Source organism: Pseudopipra pipra, chromosome 4 (genome assembly GCF_036250125.1).
Source record: "Pseudopipra pipra isolate bDixPip1 chromosome 4, bDixPip1.hap1, whole genome shotgun sequence".
NCBI classification, from domain to species: Eukaryota; Metazoa; Chordata; class Aves; order Passeriformes; family Pipridae; genus Pseudopipra; species Pseudopipra pipra.
The window spans coordinates 25,066,075-25,084,772 of NC_087552.1; the positions used below are offsets into that span (position 1 = coordinate 25,066,075).

The 18,698-nt window shown below is 40.0% G+C and overlaps 1 protein-coding gene across 4 annotated transcripts in view; it reads right to left on the bottom strand.

Moving 5' to 3' along the window:
- EMCN (endomucin) overlaps positions 1-18,156 on the bottom strand; it is a 55,929-nt gene extending 37,773 nt beyond the window's left edge. For 2 of the 4 annotated variants that reach the window (XR_010430051.1, XM_064651994.1), the window contains exons 1-2: positions 17,930-18,155; positions 1,286-1,345 (exon numbers count right to left, since the gene is read on the bottom strand). Coding sequence is in view for 3 of the 4 variants with exons in the window: in XM_064651994.1 (XP_064508064.1) it covers positions 1,286-1,345; positions 17,930-17,990 (121 nt within the window). In the remaining variant the exon portion in view is untranslated. Of the gene's footprint in view, positions 1-1,285; positions 1,346-17,929 lie in introns of all 4 variants that reach the window. The other 2 variants (XM_064651991.1, XM_064651992.1) reach the window with 2 other exon arrangements.
- Positions 18,157-18,698: the final 542 nt, after the last annotated feature.

The window sequence follows — 18,698 nt, forward strand, 5'->3', positions numbered from 1 at the left end:
ATGGACCTCCTAGCTCCACACTCACAAATTTCTTTGGTCTCACAGTGGGTTTCGGATGTTTTTCTCATGGGCATAAGTAACAATGCTGCTTTCCCTTCTGCGACAAAAAGCTGCAAGAGAAATTTCAGTGAAACATTCAAAGGGTTCATTCACTGTGAGGTGTTTGGCCTTTATGGAATGCCTTTTAAACAGACATGAACATCATGGTATTTGAAACATAAAAGAGCTGCAACACAATTTGAAAAGGACTAATTCTTCTGCTGTAATAAACATAACATTAGGCATACTTCACCTGGTTGTATCTTATTCACTTGCATTACTTGCATGTCAAGTGTATACTTCGTAATCTCAGTGCTTTCAGCTCCACAGTAGACTCATTAGTATCTCTAGTTATCAAAAATTAGAATACCATGTTCATGTTTTCTTCTCTCACATGCATCACTCATTAAATGCAGCAGTCTTCAATATTGAGACTAATAAAGGAGTTGATATTTAGCTCACACGAATGAATCATGGCCAATATTGATTTTTCATAACTTTCCATAACAAAGATGCACAATAAAGAAAACTGAATGTGTCAGTTAAAGATGTAAATCAGAATCCCAGACTTTTACTATCTGAAGCAGGTGTTTTCTCTGTTAGGTCTGCATCATTTTAGTACTTGAAGTTTGATCTAGTTAAATCAATCCCAAAAAAAAGAGAGACCGAATGGAGCTTTTGAAATTGAGGGCATTGGTGCCATCCTCTTATCCTGAAATGTGAATCTTGACATCAACAGTTTCAAGAAGTTATCAGCAGCATTTCTGCAAATGACAGGTTCATGCAGATGTAATCTCGTCTATCAGCTGAGGCCCAACATTGGCATGTATTGGGTATTTCTTTACTATCAAAGTCCACCTTCCTCTTCTGTCATTCTACATCTATCAAATCAGCTACTTCCTGCTGCCATATGTCTTAACTGATGCTGTTACCCAAATCATCCTCAATCTGATAACTTCTTGAACTGTCAGTCTTTGGTAATTTATTAATATCCAATCTCACTTGAACCACTCTTGAGCGTATAGGAACTCACAGAATTTCAACCTTTTTCACCTGAAACAAAAAATGTAGCCCGCTCAAACCAACTGTCTCCATACGAAGATACTTCAATCCTTTCTTTGCAACAGTGTTTCATAATCACCCTACATGAAATAATTCACCTGATTTCTCTCTGAAGTTGGAAAAGCTGAAAACTAAAAAAACAGGGGCTTCAGAACACCAGAAAAGGGTGAATTTGAACTCTTACCGGATTTTGATCCTGATGCAGAAATGGTTGAACTGAGAGTAGGGGTTGGAATGCCATCTTCTGAAATAAGCACAGAAAGAATCATGTTAATTCTGCCACCTTCCAGATCTATTTAGCACTACGTAGTCGTATTAGCAGAGAGCAGCAAGACCCTTCCTGGAAAATCAAGTTCAGAAGCCTATTAGCAGAAGCAACTACATCACATAACTCTGCAAAAATCTTTTCATGCTGTATCCTAAATCTCTTCATTTTGCCCTCACTGCTGTAATGTGGAGCATTTTCTACTGCCTCCCACCTTGGACTGCACATTGTTTTCCAACAGGTGTCTCCAAGACTAGTTTGAGGGGAAAAATGGAGCTATTAAAAGTCTTTCTTTATCTCCTCGTCTCCTTGAGTACAACCACATCTGCTCTGAGTCTTCAGGATGGAGGATTACCTAAAATAACTGTCCACAGGAGAAAGCATCCATTCTCCTGCCTTGAAATAATAAAATTGTGCTAGCTCCCTGGCTAGTATAAGCAGTTCAGGAAGTGTTTTCAACAACCCCTTGCTCCCTATATGTGAGAGAAAAAGGAGAATTCATAAAACATGGCTTGAGAAGCACCAGGTTGAGTAATGACTGGCTTTCCCCACTGCCCTGAAGGCAGTGCTTCAGCTATTGGGATTTTACTGCAGTAAATTTTGCCAGTCTTAAAAATTCCAGGTCAAGTTAGTAGGTGGGTCTTCAATATTACAAAACAAACAAACCATCCAAAAAAGAGACCCCAACAAACAAAAAACAAAATAATTTCTGTATTTTCTGACTGTACTGAAAGGTTGTTGGCTTCAAACAAGATTTTCAATCTTATTTCTGGTTTGTCCATGATTTTCTACTAAAAGAAGTTAGGGGTGATGAAGGGGGTGAAAAAACTACATTGACTCAGAAGCAGTGGCATTTCTCAACCATTTTACACTGCTGTGAGACAAGTGTGGGTACATTTGGGGAGGACTAGATCAACTCTGTAACTGAATGGGAGAGGAAAATGGCACAGACTAATCCCCTAGTGCTTTCAGGTTTGAAGCGTGACATCCTGTCATGCTGCATTAGCATCCTGTAATACAGACATCGCAAAACTGAGTCAGGACAGCATGTCACTATTCTTCTGTGACTCTATTCATGGTAATATCTGCTGGCATTCTCTCTTTTTTTTGGCTACAGGGCAGAACAGTCAGTTGTGTTCCCTTTGCTCAATGTGCTGCGCTCCGATTAACATTTCACGACCACCACCCAAGGCCTGCCAGAGTCACAGATCTAACCTGGAAAAAAACCCAGCATAATACAATTGCAAGGGCTCTGCAGGAATATATTAAAGTCTAATCAGATAAGCCCTTACAACTCCGCTTCCAGCAGTGTATTTTCAGCCCTCTTGGCACCTGCGTGTTTCTAAGGGGTCTCAGCCCGTTCTCAGTGAGCCCCAGTTCCTTGAGTATTTTTCTAGGGATGCTGCTGCCTTCATAATGCCTCATCACAGCACATGCTAGGCCAGCTTGTTGTGAGCATGTCCTACACAAAGTTAAATGTCTCCCCTACGGGCCTGCTGCTGCCCCAGCTCTACTCCCCAGAACACATGGATACACTCTGACTATGCACAGTCTCTTGCACACTCCATTTAAAATATAGATTTTCTTGCCATTCAGTTCCCCAGTCAGAATAATGCTTCATAACCCACACATGAAATACTTGGAAAAAAAATTTTATCCAAAGAGACCTAAAGGCAATCTTGTTTCCCTAAACATCAAGCATTTTTCCATCTCTTCATTCTCATTATGTGCTGCTGACAAAGCTCCTCTAATCCTCCACACCACAAGGCCACAGCACTAGAACAGAATGTTTTTTCAACAGTGCCTACATTTCATATGGTTTTGTTTTAACATCTCTCAGTAGCTACCATATCTGTAACACCAGCTAAACGCACTAGCTGGCCAATTAGCTCATTCCTGAACTCATTTTTCTCAAAACTCTTCCCCTAACTCAGCATGACTTTCTGGGAAGCCCATTGAAATACTTAGATTATTCATCCTTTAAAGATGTTCCATTTAATAACCATGTTGATAGGCCAAGCTTTCCTCAAAACTAAAAAAAAAGGGAATTTAAGGCACAGTTTTGTTATGACTCACTATTTGCTGATTTCATCACAGGTTAGAGATAAACTAAGGTAAATTCAATTAACAGAGTATAATAAAGTAGAGTTTTATGAATTAATTTTTTTCTTAAAAAGGTGAATAATTAAATATACTTCAAAAATAAGTTGAAAGCAACATGCAAAAGACAGGATTGTGGGGGGAGAACTGGTTGATTAAAAGAAATGATAGAACTCGTGGCTTATTATGCTCTTATTTGCAATGTTAAGTTGTGACTAAGGAGAATCCTATGAGGGATAAAAGCAAGAGATCAAAAATGATCAAGAAAAGAATTTTCACCCAATAGAGACTGTTGTTAGACAAAGAGGGAGACAGAAAGCTTCATTTTTCTGCTCGTGTCAGGTTGCCTGCAGCCTCAGGTGATGGACAACTAAGTAAAGTTATAATTGCAAGTTTTTTAGTAAATTTAGATGCAATGATCCTTTTGATATGAGAGTCCCTTGATATACTCTGATGTGGGAGCAGCCAAAATCTATGCAGCAATTTCTCCCACACAGAAACTGCTGCAATTTGCTGTGCTCACTGGCAAGAAACTCAGCTAAAAGGGCATAGGTGACCTGTGATGTCTGGAGAACATGCAAGGAGCTAAAGGTGCTCACATACCACACTGGGCTGATTAAAGGGATGATGGTGGTAGTGCTAAGACTGACAAAGAAAAAAGAACATGCCTTAGAGCAGATACCAAGGCAAGAAGAAATCAGAACTGGAAGAAAGATAACAGGATGGGAAGATGAGAGCGGAGGAGCAGAAAGGTCTAGAGACAGTAAGACAGTCAGGATGGCAGGGAAAAATGAGAAGGATCTAAGAAGAGATCAAAGAACACTTGACACATGGCCATAAGACAAAACTGAAAAGAGAGTAACTGTTGTGGTTTTGTTGGTGTTTTTGGTGGTCCCTCCCTCCTCCCCTCAGGTTCACAGAATTTCCATTTATTGTTTTTCTGACTTGGATTTAAATAGTATATTTGTTCTAAAATGAAATCAACAGTACAATCATTTGTATCTGGTCTTAAGATTTCTAAATGGACAAACTGAACCACTGAACTTACTATCTTCTTTTAAATTCAGAAGGAGTCTTTGAATTTAGATAGGGTTGACCAACAGTCACAGTTGTCCTCAAACTGCAGCAAGGTCTGAGCTTGGAGTTCTCATAATTCCTTACCTCTCTCTCTCATTATTTTTGCCTTTACACTGGGAAGACTAAGATAAGTGGGCTCTGACCTTGTGTTAATTAGGGGCCTGTTATTGCTATAATCAAGACAGAAAAAAAAGAAGAAATGACTGCATGATATTAAATCAGTGGTTCTGTTTATATCCTACAGGATACTACAGGGCACAAACCACAAAGTTTAAAACACCACATAAAACAGATAACACAAAACTGAACGTGAAAGCAAAAACATTTTTAAAGATTAATAGATTGTTCAAAGTAGATATGGATTATATTCATTACATGAATTACTGAATTTAAGTGCTGTCTGGTTTGGCATCAATATCTGATTTTGAAAAGACATTATTTTTATGGAAAACTCACTATAATTACAGAAATAGCGAGTGAAATGGCCTGTTCGGCATTTTTTCACTTGACCTTGCACTAGGTAGACAAAAGCATTTCATTCAAATCCTTCTGTTCAGAAGGACCAAGCTACTTGGTCCAGCTTCAGAAGGGTTTTAAGAAGGGTGTGGATTCATGGAGGTGGGGAGTTTTTGGAGAACCATAAAAATCATCAGGAGCCTCAAGAAAAATAACCACTCAGGAAGGACAGCAAAAATTGCATTTGTTTAGTTTAGAGACAGAAAGATTAATGGAAGGCACAACAACAGCAGTCAGCAGGTGAGGGGCTGCAGCAAAGACAAAGGACTATAATTATTATTATAACATCCACTGAGGATGAAATGAGAGGCAATGGACAAGGAAAATCTGAACTGTAAACTCTGCAGGTTTTTTGGTGCCTGTGTCAAGCTGTCGGTGTAACAGCCAAAAACTGGTATTTTAACCGTTTTGTTGATAAGGATGTAATACGTTCCCACTCAAAACCAGACCACTGCCCAACAGGCTGTAGCTAGGAGCAATTACCAAAGAGGTGTCCTGAAGAAACCTGTACATGTTAGTTCCCTGCTTCAAGGTTATAAAGCAGAATTTGCAATTGGTGTTTTTATATCATGTTTGTTTACTGTATATTATCATAGAATGGTTTGTTTTGGAAGAGACCCTAAAGACCATCTAGTTCCAACTTTCCTGCTGTTTGCATGGATGCCTTCCACTAAAACAGTTTGCTCAGAGCTCTATCCAGCCTGGCCTTGAACACTTCCAAGTATGAGACATCCACATCTTCTCTGGGCAAACTGTTCCAGTACCTCACCAGCCTCACAGTAAAGAATTTCTTCCTTATATCTAATTTAAACCTACTCCCTTTCAGGATGTTATATTATGGTTGGTTGTGTGACCTCGGGTCTTTGCAATGGCATACAAGTCATGGAGAGGTCAAAGCTGTGTTTTTGCTTTCTGTCTTACCATGCCATCAGAAATAAATAGTGATCTCTTTCCAGCAAATGCTAATTCTGCCAGCCCTTATGACCATGATAGAGCCTCCTGTAACAGCTGCTCCAGCAGTACCCATGTAAAGACTGTACAATTCATCGAATGTTTTACCCTTTGTGGAAAAAGTTATAGCTGTCCTTGTAAGAAAATCTAGCACTAATCTTCTCAGAGTTCCCAAGAAATAGCTGCTGCCTGACAATGTGCACAACCTGTTTACTCTTACCTTGGAGCTCTGTTGTCTACTATGTTTTCTCTTTCATTTTTATTTATTGCTGCTTCATCTCTTCATTCTCCTATCTGATCTTTCCCCAGGCCCAATGTAGTTCTTACATTTCTCTTATTTCTGTTTTCAGTACTTATTCATCTTTCTTTCCCAGTGCATGACCTTTTACCCTAACCTTGAGATAAATTTCTTTTTTCTTTTGTAATGCATTTTTGTGTAAAGATTCATATAATCTCGAAAGAAAAAATAAAATTTACCTAGATGATCTCCCATCTGCTAGTCACTGCACACTGTTCCCTTGTGTTGACAGCAAACCCAAGTCTTAGGCACTGCTCAAAATCCTACTCAGGCCCTTCAAACAGAATTGAAGTGCACCTGGATACATTAATTTAGGAGTCAACCTTAAGGTTTAATTCCTGATCTAGAACTAGGCCTTCTGCATGGGCCTTCTACCTGGGGAGGTTTAGCATTTAGGTGCCCTTGGCCTTCCCTCTTGAGTAATGTTTTGTGGAGGCCCAGGTTGCACTTCCAGCCTAGGGAGAGAAGGCAAGGTGCTACAGTGTTCAGGAAACCCAGGCTCAGCTTCCTGCACAGCTTCAGGTTAATATTCTGCCAAGACACATAAAAAGATGTTTTAAAGCAGCTACCACCAATGGTTATTGCTGTTTTGTAACAATATGGTGCTGGACAGTTCTTCAAGGATCTACCTGATTTCCTGCATGTCTGTGGCATCCACACTGCAGTGTCGTGCTACCATAAGTAGTGTGTTGGCTTGTCAGTTTACATCTCTCCTGGATATATCATCACACTTAAGGTACATGGCTATAAGTGCAGAGTAGAGATTACTCACAGAATCATAGAATGGGAAAGGCTCGAAGAGACCACAGTGGGTCATCTGGTCCAGCCTCCCCATGGTCACAGGTTAGTCACTGCTTGACAAACCAAAAATGACAAACCAACACAATGCAAATTATTTAGAAAACCAGCAGGCACTGCAAAAAAAGTCTTATAGGAAGCATAGATGCTTCCAGTCACAAAAACTATCATTCGACATGTACTATTAGAAGAGGTTTAAGTGCAATTTTAACAATATTGGTTGAAACTGTCAATTCCTTTCTTCCTATTCAAAACCTCTAAGATCACAAATACAAAATCTATACATTAAACACCACAGAAATAAATTAAACAAACAAACAAAAAACCAAATCTCCAGACCTGCATATATTTTGTTCTGAAAGAATTAATTTTATAGAAGTAATACTGTTTCTAGTACATTTCATCCTTAAGGACTCCTACTTTAAATCTTGCTTCTATAGTCATGTCAACTAGATTTTAAATGGGAATCAAGGTTCTGATGCAATCCTGTGAATGGCTGAAGCTGGTAATTGTGTCGTAAAGGATGTTAAATTAAACAAAGCCATTTGCAAACTTCATGAATTTGAAGCAAACTCAAAGAAAAGTACAACCGTTATGTCTTCGTATTTCTTTAGTATGCTAAAGCAATACACAAAGCATGACATCCCTCACACATACATTCAGATGGGTTTGTAATAGGGCCTGCACACAACTATTCATGCTGTGGCAGCACTTGGTGAAAGAAAAGCTGTGTCCCTAGTAAGAGTCCCATGCTGGATCACTGCCACTTCACTATCACTAAAAGTCAGAATTGCAAAGTGTTTTTCCAGCCTGGCCTCACAATGGTTTTGCACTGCTGCAAATGCTCTTAACACAGCCTCCCTTGACGTAAGCCATTTTCCACCCCAGGATTGAATATCTTATAGTGGCAACCGGAAGGACAAAGTTACACCAATCACGCTTAAGGCAAACCCCTGTGAGATGTAGTCAGATACTACAGGTACAAAACGATAAGGCAGGGAGAAAGGCCACATTCTTTGCTGCCTATGCCGACCAGCTGGAAGCCTGTGGTTCCCACTGCCTAGGGAGGTGGGAAACCACCTCCCGTTTGCCAAGCTGTTACCTTCCTTTCGGTCACGTCTCTCTTCAGCAGCAGTCCAAAAACATAATATACAATCCTACATGTGGAGATCTTACACTTTAGTTCAACTTTCTACTTCTTCACTGTGGCTACGGGTCCTGGTTTGTGGACTAGTGTCACACAACAGAGACAATCTGCTATAAAAGAGTGGGAAAATCTTATAGGCAGGAGCACAGGGGAAGACACGAAGGCAGTAAGGAGAAGCTCCTGGGTCAGAAAGGCACAACACTCTCCCTGCAGAAGGCAAAAGCACCTGAAAACAGGTGACAGAGATAGGCATTAGGAAAGTGAGAGCATAAATGCAAAGCCCCATAGCTGGAAAAGGAGGGACAGGCTCCTCCTGCATGGCATGGGAACAGGCAGCAGTGATTGGGATAATACGGGACTTGGGTTCTGCAGAGGAAGCATAAAGTAAGTGAGCTGGAAGCAGCCAGCAGCAAGAGCTGAGGGGATGAAGAAAACAGAGGTAGGTGCCACAATTTCTCCAGCAGGGAACAGGGAGAAAGCAGGGAATGCAGCTTTGGTGCCAGCACTTGCCCCAGTGCTCACCCAGGTGTGTGGCATGACCCAACACCAGGCATTAGCAGGGAGCTGCTGGGAATTACTAATTCCCCAGGCAAATGGCACTGTTTCCACAAAGCCTGCTCAAAACACCCAGCAAACAGCTCCTGCACCAGGACCCACTGCCCAGAGAAATACTGACAAAGCAGCTGCCAAGGACCAACCTCAGCTAACGTGGGTTGTTGAGGGCTCCCCTCACCAAAACATTAATGAGAAAGGTTAGATGAGTGCCCCCATATTACTGAGTATTTGAAACAACCCAAGCACTGCATGCTTTGCCTCTCTGCACGTGTGGACATAGAAATCTGGGCACTTTACTAGCCAGCTTGATGGGGTTTTTTATTGCCTCAGAAGAAATGCAAACTCCCTATCAAAAGCTTTTAATCACAAGCTTTCTCATTGTGCCTTCTGCTCCTACGTGAAGCCTGGTGGGTATCTTTATTACTGTGTACTACAGAGGGATGAGTACATTGCTTGCACTCCATAAAACAATAAATGTGCTCAGCATGCTCATCAGCACTCCAGCCTGCTTTGAATGAAGGCTCCAAGCTCTGCACTTCTCTTTATTTAAACCTGTTAAACCTATTTAATAGGTTTTAATTAAACCCTTTAAAGCTATTTAAGCCACCAGATTGTCACCCTTTGATGCTGATATATTTGTTTGCCCATATGTAAGATAAAAGGTAGGAGCTTATAAGGGCTATTTTATAGTATGAAAAACGAACTGCCACCCCCTCCTTGTGTTACTCATGCTAAATAAATTTGGAAAATGTCTTTAATGGGTGCAATTTCATACAGAAAGCTTTTTAAATATTGTGCATTGCTGAGTAGAACAAGACAAAGAAATAAAGGAGAGCCCCTTCCCCTGCAACAGGAAGGAATAAGAGTGTTGGTGTAAGTCACCTCCGCCCAGAAGGTGGAGAGAAAACTATGTCCTTCTCTGTGTAATCCTTGCAATGCTTTTTCCTTACCATGCTATTTGGAAGCCTATTTTTGTTTCCCAGGAAAGCGTGTGTTTGGGTAGGGCAGATATAAAACAGCCAGAGCGGAAGCTGAGCCCAGGTCAATCCATAGCTCTCCTTTGCAATGTGCTGCAGCAGTTAGTAAAGTCCTAGTTCTTCTGCTTTATGTTTGAGATCCAAATGCATCTCCAGCAACATGACTAATTGTACAATTCAGAAAAGGGTCACTGCCGTGTCTGCTATGATGTACTTATTTTTAGAACATCCGGGATCAGCCTAGACACCCATTTGAGCTACACCCGCCCATGCCACTCTGTTCCTGACAAAGCTCTGAAAGCCTCTGGAGCATCAAAAACCAGTTCCTGTCAGAAAACTCTGTGGAAACATTGTGAATTTCTTCTATAATTAATGTAATTCCATGCTCAATGGTCCACTGAGACTCACTTCATCTTTTCCACACTGCCTGGAGCAAAGGTTAAATGGTACAGACTATCCCAAAGGGAAGGCCCCAAATGGGCTTTGCAAGCTCTGAGTGGAGTACAATCTCACTGGAGTTACTTTATATGCAAGGATGAAGGGTATACTTTGAAAATATCTCATCCCTCTAATTGGCACATATAGCTGATGAAGACCTCCTTGTCTGTAAGTATCTTGCCCAGCTTATTTGAACTCTTGTTATTTTGAATTTCTACCAATTCACAACTGCTCAGATCAGATGCAAAACTGAAACTCTTTTCCCACATGCTTTATTCCTAGTAAAAAACCAAAGTTGTTACTCAGAAAGCACTTAAAACAGACTGTCAGTACTGAGGACCTATCAAAGAGCAGTGGGAACTGCTGCAGTAGCCATGTCAGCTCCCACGCTGATAACCACCTTCCTAGTGGAGCAGAGTGGCCCACATTCAGGATGCTCAGCCTTGTCAAAATCTCGTGTCCCAGTCAAGGCACTGGAAAGTCCCCTTAATAGCTGGGAGCTATTCATCTCCTGTTGGTGAGCAGTTATGGACACCCCTTGTACTTCTGTTGGCAATTAGAGTAATTTTATTCCCCATGACAATTACAACTACTGTGAATAAGCTGTTCCATTGCTACACAAACCCTTCTGCTCTTCTTCAACCTCTTCTCCCAGAAATGATCAATTCCCATTTTCCATTTTGCATCTGGAAAACAACATTTTCTGCCAGCTCTTGGAAATGGAAGCTGAAAGCAATTACAGAGGAAGCAGAGAGTGCACTACAAGAAAGTGTCTCTAAGCCAATAAGATGAATTGTGCACTAGTTCACCTAAATTCAAGAGCATTAAGACATACCAGCCACGACTCCATTAGCACAGGGAATGACACGCAAAAGGGAAATAATGGAATCCTCTGAAGCCATTTGAACTAGACAGGATAAAATGTGCAGAGAACCAAAAACCAGTCCTGCACTGGGAGGTTTTTTTCTTCTAATATGTGTGCTCTGTCCTTCCCTTTCTGTCGTTAGCACATCCTGGGTATTGGGTTATTTGGCATAGATCTCTAGTAAGGTCTTCCTTTTGTTACATGTTGGAAAACAGTGAGTTGTTAGAAGTCCAATAGTTTGTTAAATATGTTTTCTGTCTTCTGAATCACAGCAAATATATTAATGCACTACTCTTATAAGAAGAAACCTTCCTAAAGAGAACCTAAAGGTGCTCTGCTGGAAGAGGTTTCTGACCAGCCAGCTTTTGGTGTAGTTACAATTTCTAAGAACTATGTGTTTAGTCTCAAAACAGAGTAAGACTCCATAGGATGTCCAGAAAGCTCCATAATTCAAAGAATTCAGTAGTTTCCAAAAAGAGATTTTAACAGTCCTGCGCAGGAATGAGCAACTACAATGAAACTGCACACTGGCCCCAAACATTTCATCTTGTCACAGATTTATGCCTTTATGACCATCTGTAGGAGTCAAGGGCAAATGAGGTTTGACAACTTGGCAGGAGTTTCAGAGTCTGTAATTCCTGGGAAAAGAAAAAGCCCAAATTTTGGCTGTTAGAGACTTTGAATGGCCATGGAAGCATCAGCCATGCATCATGTCCAAAGTTGCCTTTCTCTATTGGACATGAGATCGGGAATTTGGGGGGGAAAATATTTGAATTTCACATTTTTTGAGAGTAATCCTCACCTATTTTTGCCATTTCACCTAACAATGTTTGGTGATATTTTTGCTTCCACAACCTTTGAATGAGTTTCCAAACACTGATATTTACATCATCTATAGTGCTGTGATATAGTACCCATGCTGAGATGAGGAGGAATAATTCATCTGTCTGGAAAGATGATTTCAGCCTGTCCTCACATGGGCATAGATAGCACCCCATGCACTAACATTTAGAAGGTTATCAAGACTGTATTTCAAATAAAACCCTAGATTTAATGTTGAGCATGAGCAAAAGTAGGAAAACTAATAAAACCCAAAGCAATATATGGGGTTTTGATCACTTCAAGTAATTAATGTGCACTGAAAACACATCTTGACAAATAAGTATTTTACAGAGAAAAAGAATACAAATCACTGGCCAGGGAGGTTTGTAAATCTCCTGGCACAATTTTTCTCAGACCAACTAAAATCCAAAGCTTTTGCCATTCATATCAGTAGTTGCCTCAGTAGCTAAATCTATCAAGCCCCAAAATGACATTAATCTCCTGCTAAAAGTTATGAAAGAAGGAATCTGCAGGAAGCGTACACATCTCATTAATATAATCATGGATTTAAATAATTTAATCCTAAAGTTTTGGTTACACTGATGCTCATCAAACCAAGTACCAGACTGAGAAATCACACCATTAAGACAAACTGAATGTGCTTTTTAGAACAATTACTTATCTTGTAGAAATCTTCAGACAGCAAGTCTGGTATAGTGCTCCCATCCCAGCAAAACACATAATATCTTTAGAGTGATAAGGCAAGGCAAAAAGGTTCCAGCAGATAAATATGATGCAAAACTACGTGCCACTTGCTCTGTGGTTCCAGAAACCTGAGATGCATTGCTCTCTACAACATGTAGCTAACACACACCCAGGAGCATGTTAATGTCATTGAAAAAAGATTAAAACTTGTTGTAAAAATACTCTATTGATAAATAGGATAGAATTTGCACCTGTACCAAAGTCAGGCAAGCATCCACTTTCCCCACAAAAGCAGTGAGAAAATCCTTGCCCTGTTACTAGTTTGAAAGATAACCTTTGGAGCATTAGCTAGTTAGCCTGGCCTGAAAGGGGATGTTGTCTTCCCTGACTGCTGAGAAAAAAAAAAATCTTTCTGAATTAATTTGGACCCCTCCAGACCAGCCTCTAGGACATGTGAGGATGGCAGCAGAGGGCTTCCTACCCTCTTTCTACAATACCCCATCAGATCACACTTGCTGAATTTTGTTCCAAGTCATTATATCAGCAAGCGATAATCAGCACAGTTTTCTCACATGGGGAGGTAGGGTCAGAAGGCACAGCATAGAGACAGAATCATATTAAATTGTGTCAAACTTTTCTTAATGCAGGTAGGTCTGGCTGATACAGCATGCAGCTCTTAGGGCACCCAAGGGCCAATTTTGACAAGATGAATGCCAAGGTATCACTACCTGTATCTCAGTTGCTGGAATAATGATGGTGACTTCCATGGCAGAACACGGTGCAACTCAGGGGTTTGACCCTTCCATTTACATCTGGGAAACCTATTTTTAGAGGGCTAGCTGAACACAAAAGTAGATGTTTGTCTTCCAAGGGAGCCAAGTCTTTAATTCTTGACTTGTATTTGGAAATAACAGCTATTACACACAAATCCAACATTGTCTCTCTGTTTTTCAAAAAAACCCCAAAAACATTAAAGGGTCTTTCTTGAGTTGTTGCAGCAAAAAATACAAACAAACAATACCTTCTCTGCCTCCACTTCATGAGGGCCACAAGTAATTAGGATGGCTTTCCATGCAATTTTACTGTCTTTAGTGTTTTAAGTTAGTCTGACTATCGAATAGTACCAGTTCAAAGTATTCCCTTCCCTAGGTTAAGAGTTTCTTGGAGATTACTTTTAATTCATACTTTTTCAGGTTTTTTACATAGGACTCAGATGTATAAACAATTTGAGGCCAGATTCAGGGTACTTTTCCTATTTAGAAAAAAACATCCCACACAACCAAACAAAAACAAGCCTCAGCCAATTTTTTTCCTAATTTATAATGGAATAAATATTAATAAGAACTCTAGGTTTAAATACAGATAAAAAGAGAAAGCTAAATAAAAAAGAAAACATTCTGGCAAATTTTCAGAGGAGACAACCATTTGTTGGGCATGGCATTATGTATTCTCAGTTTTGGAGCTGAATGCTGCAGGCAACTTGCCCTTCATATTCAATTTCCATTTATTTTGGTTGTAAATCACAAGCAAGCAGGTATCAAGCCATCTGCTTCTATCCTCAGTAAATGCAGTAAACTTGTCTTCAGCTTTGGGGCTAGAACAAGCAATTTTCTTCTGTCCAGTAATAAATACAACTTTAAAATCCATTAGGCAAAAATTTGCCCCATATGCAAAAGATCTAATGAATGAAAGTAATGTGGGGGCAGGGGAAACAAAAAGGAACAAAACAAATCTGTACAGGGATAAAAATTCAATATTCAATTAAAGGTTATGATAATCTCCAGCACTATAATTTGATCTTTGACAAAGCTAGTTTTGCAAAATGCTAGGAACAGCGAAAATGCCAAATGCTTTTTTTTTTCTGCAACAGGAAAATTCTCAAGACATTCAAAGTTTGGGCTCAAGCAAATTAAAGGTGTAAGAAAGCCTTATGCAAAGCCTATTCACATTTCCCAAATTTTCAGAGATGAGACAATGATCCAACTGTGACAGTCTGTGTCTTGCTGGTCTTCTAGAGAACCAACACGAATAATAATCCAGATTGAGGGAAGACTATACTCAAAACCTCTAACTGCTCAAAATAGTTTAGCTAGTATTTAATTTTTAAAATGAATTTTTAAAAGACTTGAAGGCTTGTGAGCACAGTAGATGGAAAAGGAAAAGGCTATCCATCTCCTCTAGTTTACACCAACAAGAGCAGAGCTCAGGCAGCTGCAAATATATGTAATCACTACAGGAGCCCTGGTTGAGTGGAACTTTTCTGAAGCTGGGAGTCAGAATTAATCACCTGCATTGTAGGGTTAGGATGCTCTACAACATCCCTTTAATGGGGAAGGGGGCTGGAAAACCTGTAGCTTAGGGCTGATCCACAGTGTAATGGAATACATCTAAATTACTTCAGGGGCATTTGGACCAGGCTCTCAATGCCAAGACTTGCTCCTACCTTTCCAAAATAAAAAGCACCCTTGTTTGGTTTTTTTTTGTGCCATTAATTTTGACAGGGCACTTGGATAAAGTTACTGCTAGCTGTCAACAGGGGTCAGTAATCAGATGCTAATAAACCCACCTGCTGTACATATTCAACATGAGACAGTCCGTTCCAGCTCCTACATTTGAGTACATAACCTGAAGGCATCCAGACTGATGTTAAGGGGAGCACAACCCACTCTTCTCTGCTATCAGTTCTGCAAGAAACCAACCTGGGTGCCTGAGTGAGAAGGATGCTGTGATGTGCTACAAGCACTTTGTGGAGGACATCTGCTGTGCTGTGTTGCCACACATTTGTGCAGACTCAAGAGCATTTGTATTTGATTACTATAATTTGACAATGTATTTTTTTACACATTCCAGTACTGTCTGTTTAAAGTTGGAAATGCTATAAATCAACCCAGAAAGCATTTCTCTTTGAGTTGTTTTGGAACAGGTAAGAATAAAGAGCAATATGCCAGGAGGACTGAACACTTGAGATGAGCATGAAGGAACTCCTGTTTTAAGTATGTCATTTAACTTCCAAAGGGTTGAGAAAAGCCTTGAGAGGAGGGATGAGCTGTCAGGAAGCTACCAACCTCCACATTTGAACAAAACTGAGCCCCCAGTAACGTGCTGACACGATCTCACCAAAACATTCGGGGCTTTTGAGGATGCAAGGTCCCAAGACAAATTAGAAAATTGCAAAGAAAGGCACTGCCAGCACACAGGCTGAATACAAAGCATGAAATTTGGAAGCCCTACAGGAGACTTGGTGCTTTCTTTACTAACCACAGTGGAAACATCCTTGTCCACTTCAGTATGATACACAAAACTACAAAGACAGGCAACTTGTGTGTATTACATGAAAAGGTTGCAAGCCCACAGAATACTTGTCTTTGTAAGCTTTGAAGGCACAATACCCCAAAACCTGGGAGAGGGAATATTAAAATACTGGGGTGTGATTTGACCTTCTCTAAATTTTACTGAACATCATTTTAAGATACTAAAGGTGTTCCTAAGCAACCGGAAAAAAGTCTTGCTACTGTCTCCAGTGTTCAAAAAAGGGAGATTGAGCACAAGGGAGATTAGTGTTAGCCTCCTTACCATCAGTTCCCCTCTTCAGATTATAAAATCTTGCCATTACAGCCCAGGACACTTTGGGGATCACAAAAGTGGAAATCCAAATACTCATTCCAGCTTCATACTACAGACAATAAAACCACTTCTGTCTTAACAGGTTAATGCATGGGGTAGCCCGAAGAAAGCCTGACCAGATTATGCACCTTTACTTTCACAAGGTAGAGACATACTCCAAATTTTCCCACAAATATTCTTAATTGTGAATTTACCAACAGAATTTCACTACCATATCTACCTTGCAATAAAGCATTTAAAAATACTTTCACAGAAACAAAATTGTTCAGAACAAATGTACCATATATAAAATTTGCTTATTCACTGTCATCAGTTCTGCCACATTCATATCACGCAGAGGAGGGAAAATCCTTTTTAAAGAAAGGATTGTATAAAATTGACAGAATTCCTCCCACCTTTGCATGTTGCTTTCTGGTAAGCTTTATGGACTGTTGTGTTAAATATGCTCTTTTTGATGCAACTCCACTTTGCTTTTCACAAATTGTGAAATTAAAGCTTCAACAATGACAGGAAGGCTATTTTTACTAGGAGTAGCAGACAGAGAATAAATAGTACTTCAACACAGACTTTCAGGGCTTGTACTTACTTAACATAGTTTTAAAAGCAGTTCTTTCTGTGGCACAAGCTTATTTTTAATCTCCTTTATTGATTTGCTTACCTAACAGCAGTGAGCCTAAGCAACAGTGTAAGGTACATCACAAAAGACCAGATTTTAACACATAACCTGAGCAAAAGTTGATTAACTTTGTATAGATGAGTTAATCTATTATCTACTTTCTATGAGATACCCATCTGATAGATAGACATCTATTAATTATCAGTTTTTAAAGTTCTGATTCATAGATCCCTTGCAGACAATCTGTAGGCATTTGTGGAAGCATTGGCCCAGAGGGTCAGCAAAGGAAAGTGCAGACAAAAGGCAGATTTTACTTCAAATGTATCTTTTGACAAAGGTGATAGACTCTGGCCGTTGTTGCAGTTTCTCTCATCCTTTCAGGGCGACTAGTTAATTTCACTTTAAAAGCATGATCTTTCAAGCTGAAGAATAATGAAAACATCAGTTCAGTGACCACGTGAACATCATAAAATTTGATTAAATCTGTGCATTTGAGAATCATGTTTAAAGAATACAGCACTTAGTAACTAATATCACCCCTAGGCTTGCATCCCTCAGTATGTGACACTTGATAAATTTTGTAAGCCCCTATATCTTTGGGGACAAAACTAAAATAATTTCTAAGAGATACTCTTGGCCAAACTTATTGCTGGCGTAGTGCCAGGGAAATCCATCAGAATAGATCTGATTTGCAAGAACATTAATTGCAAAATCTTTCAGATATTTCAATTCCCCCCCTAAAGCCATCTGTACAAAAGACGCTTTATTTCTTAGAAGAAAAACACAACTGAAAACTTTTGTAAATATATCTCTAATTTTAATTCCTCTCAGATTTAGGAGCTTCATGATACCTAAAAAGAAAGCTGTCACAAAAATACAATGGCAGGAAAGTTTTTTCATAGAACACATGTAACTCAACTACCAGTTAGTACCTTCTTTTCCTCCAACACACAGTCTTTCAATCACTGCAGTGGAAAAAAAAAAAAAAAGTATCCAGCTACTGACAGCTAAGCTTTTGCTCACAAAACACCCCACAAATGTGACAAGTCTATCCAAGAAAGCCAAAGGACTTACCTCCCACAGCACAAACACAGAGTACAGCTAAGAAAAAGAAGGCAATTCCCAGGAGCTTCATGCTTGGTGGTTGTGGTGGTAGTGGTGGTAATGCTGTCAGCCCTCCCTTACACAGCTGGGCAGGGAGTGCTCTCTCACTCTGGGGCAGGCCTTAATTACTCCATGGAAAAAGGTGTGTAGAGACTGTGCCTAGTCACTGCCCATTCCTGCTTATTTTGGGGACTTTGATAAAGAACAGGAGGAAACACAACATACTCCCTCTGGGAGTTCAGTACAGAGGAGATTTATTGTTTCAGTTCTTACAGGAACTCCTTTTCTTTGGCAGTGAACTGTGTTTTTGTTAATACGTTATTTTGTTCTTCTTCGGTCACGAGGTCAGGAAGGTTTCTGAACAGAGGCAAATCTTTCCTTAGAATATGCTATACATCACCAGCTTTCATACTATAGTTTGTGATACTTTTAAAGGGGACATTTATGAGAAGTGAGGGAGCCCAGGCAGTGGGGCATAACACAGAGAAGCAAAACAAGCAACAAGAACCCTCATCTATCTTGTTTTTGGGGTGCATAAAGTGGCCTTGGTGAAAATCATAGCTGCTTCATGTTAAAGGTAGAGAGAGAATGCCTCCCTGAGAGAGCTGCCATCCTGAAACCAACAGGATGCAAGGGGCCACCAGAATAGGGCAAGGAAATAACTCCAGCAAGGTGCCCCAGCAGGGAGAGGCTCTGGGCTTCTCAGATTTAGAGCTCGGGTGTGGGTTTTTTCTTTAAA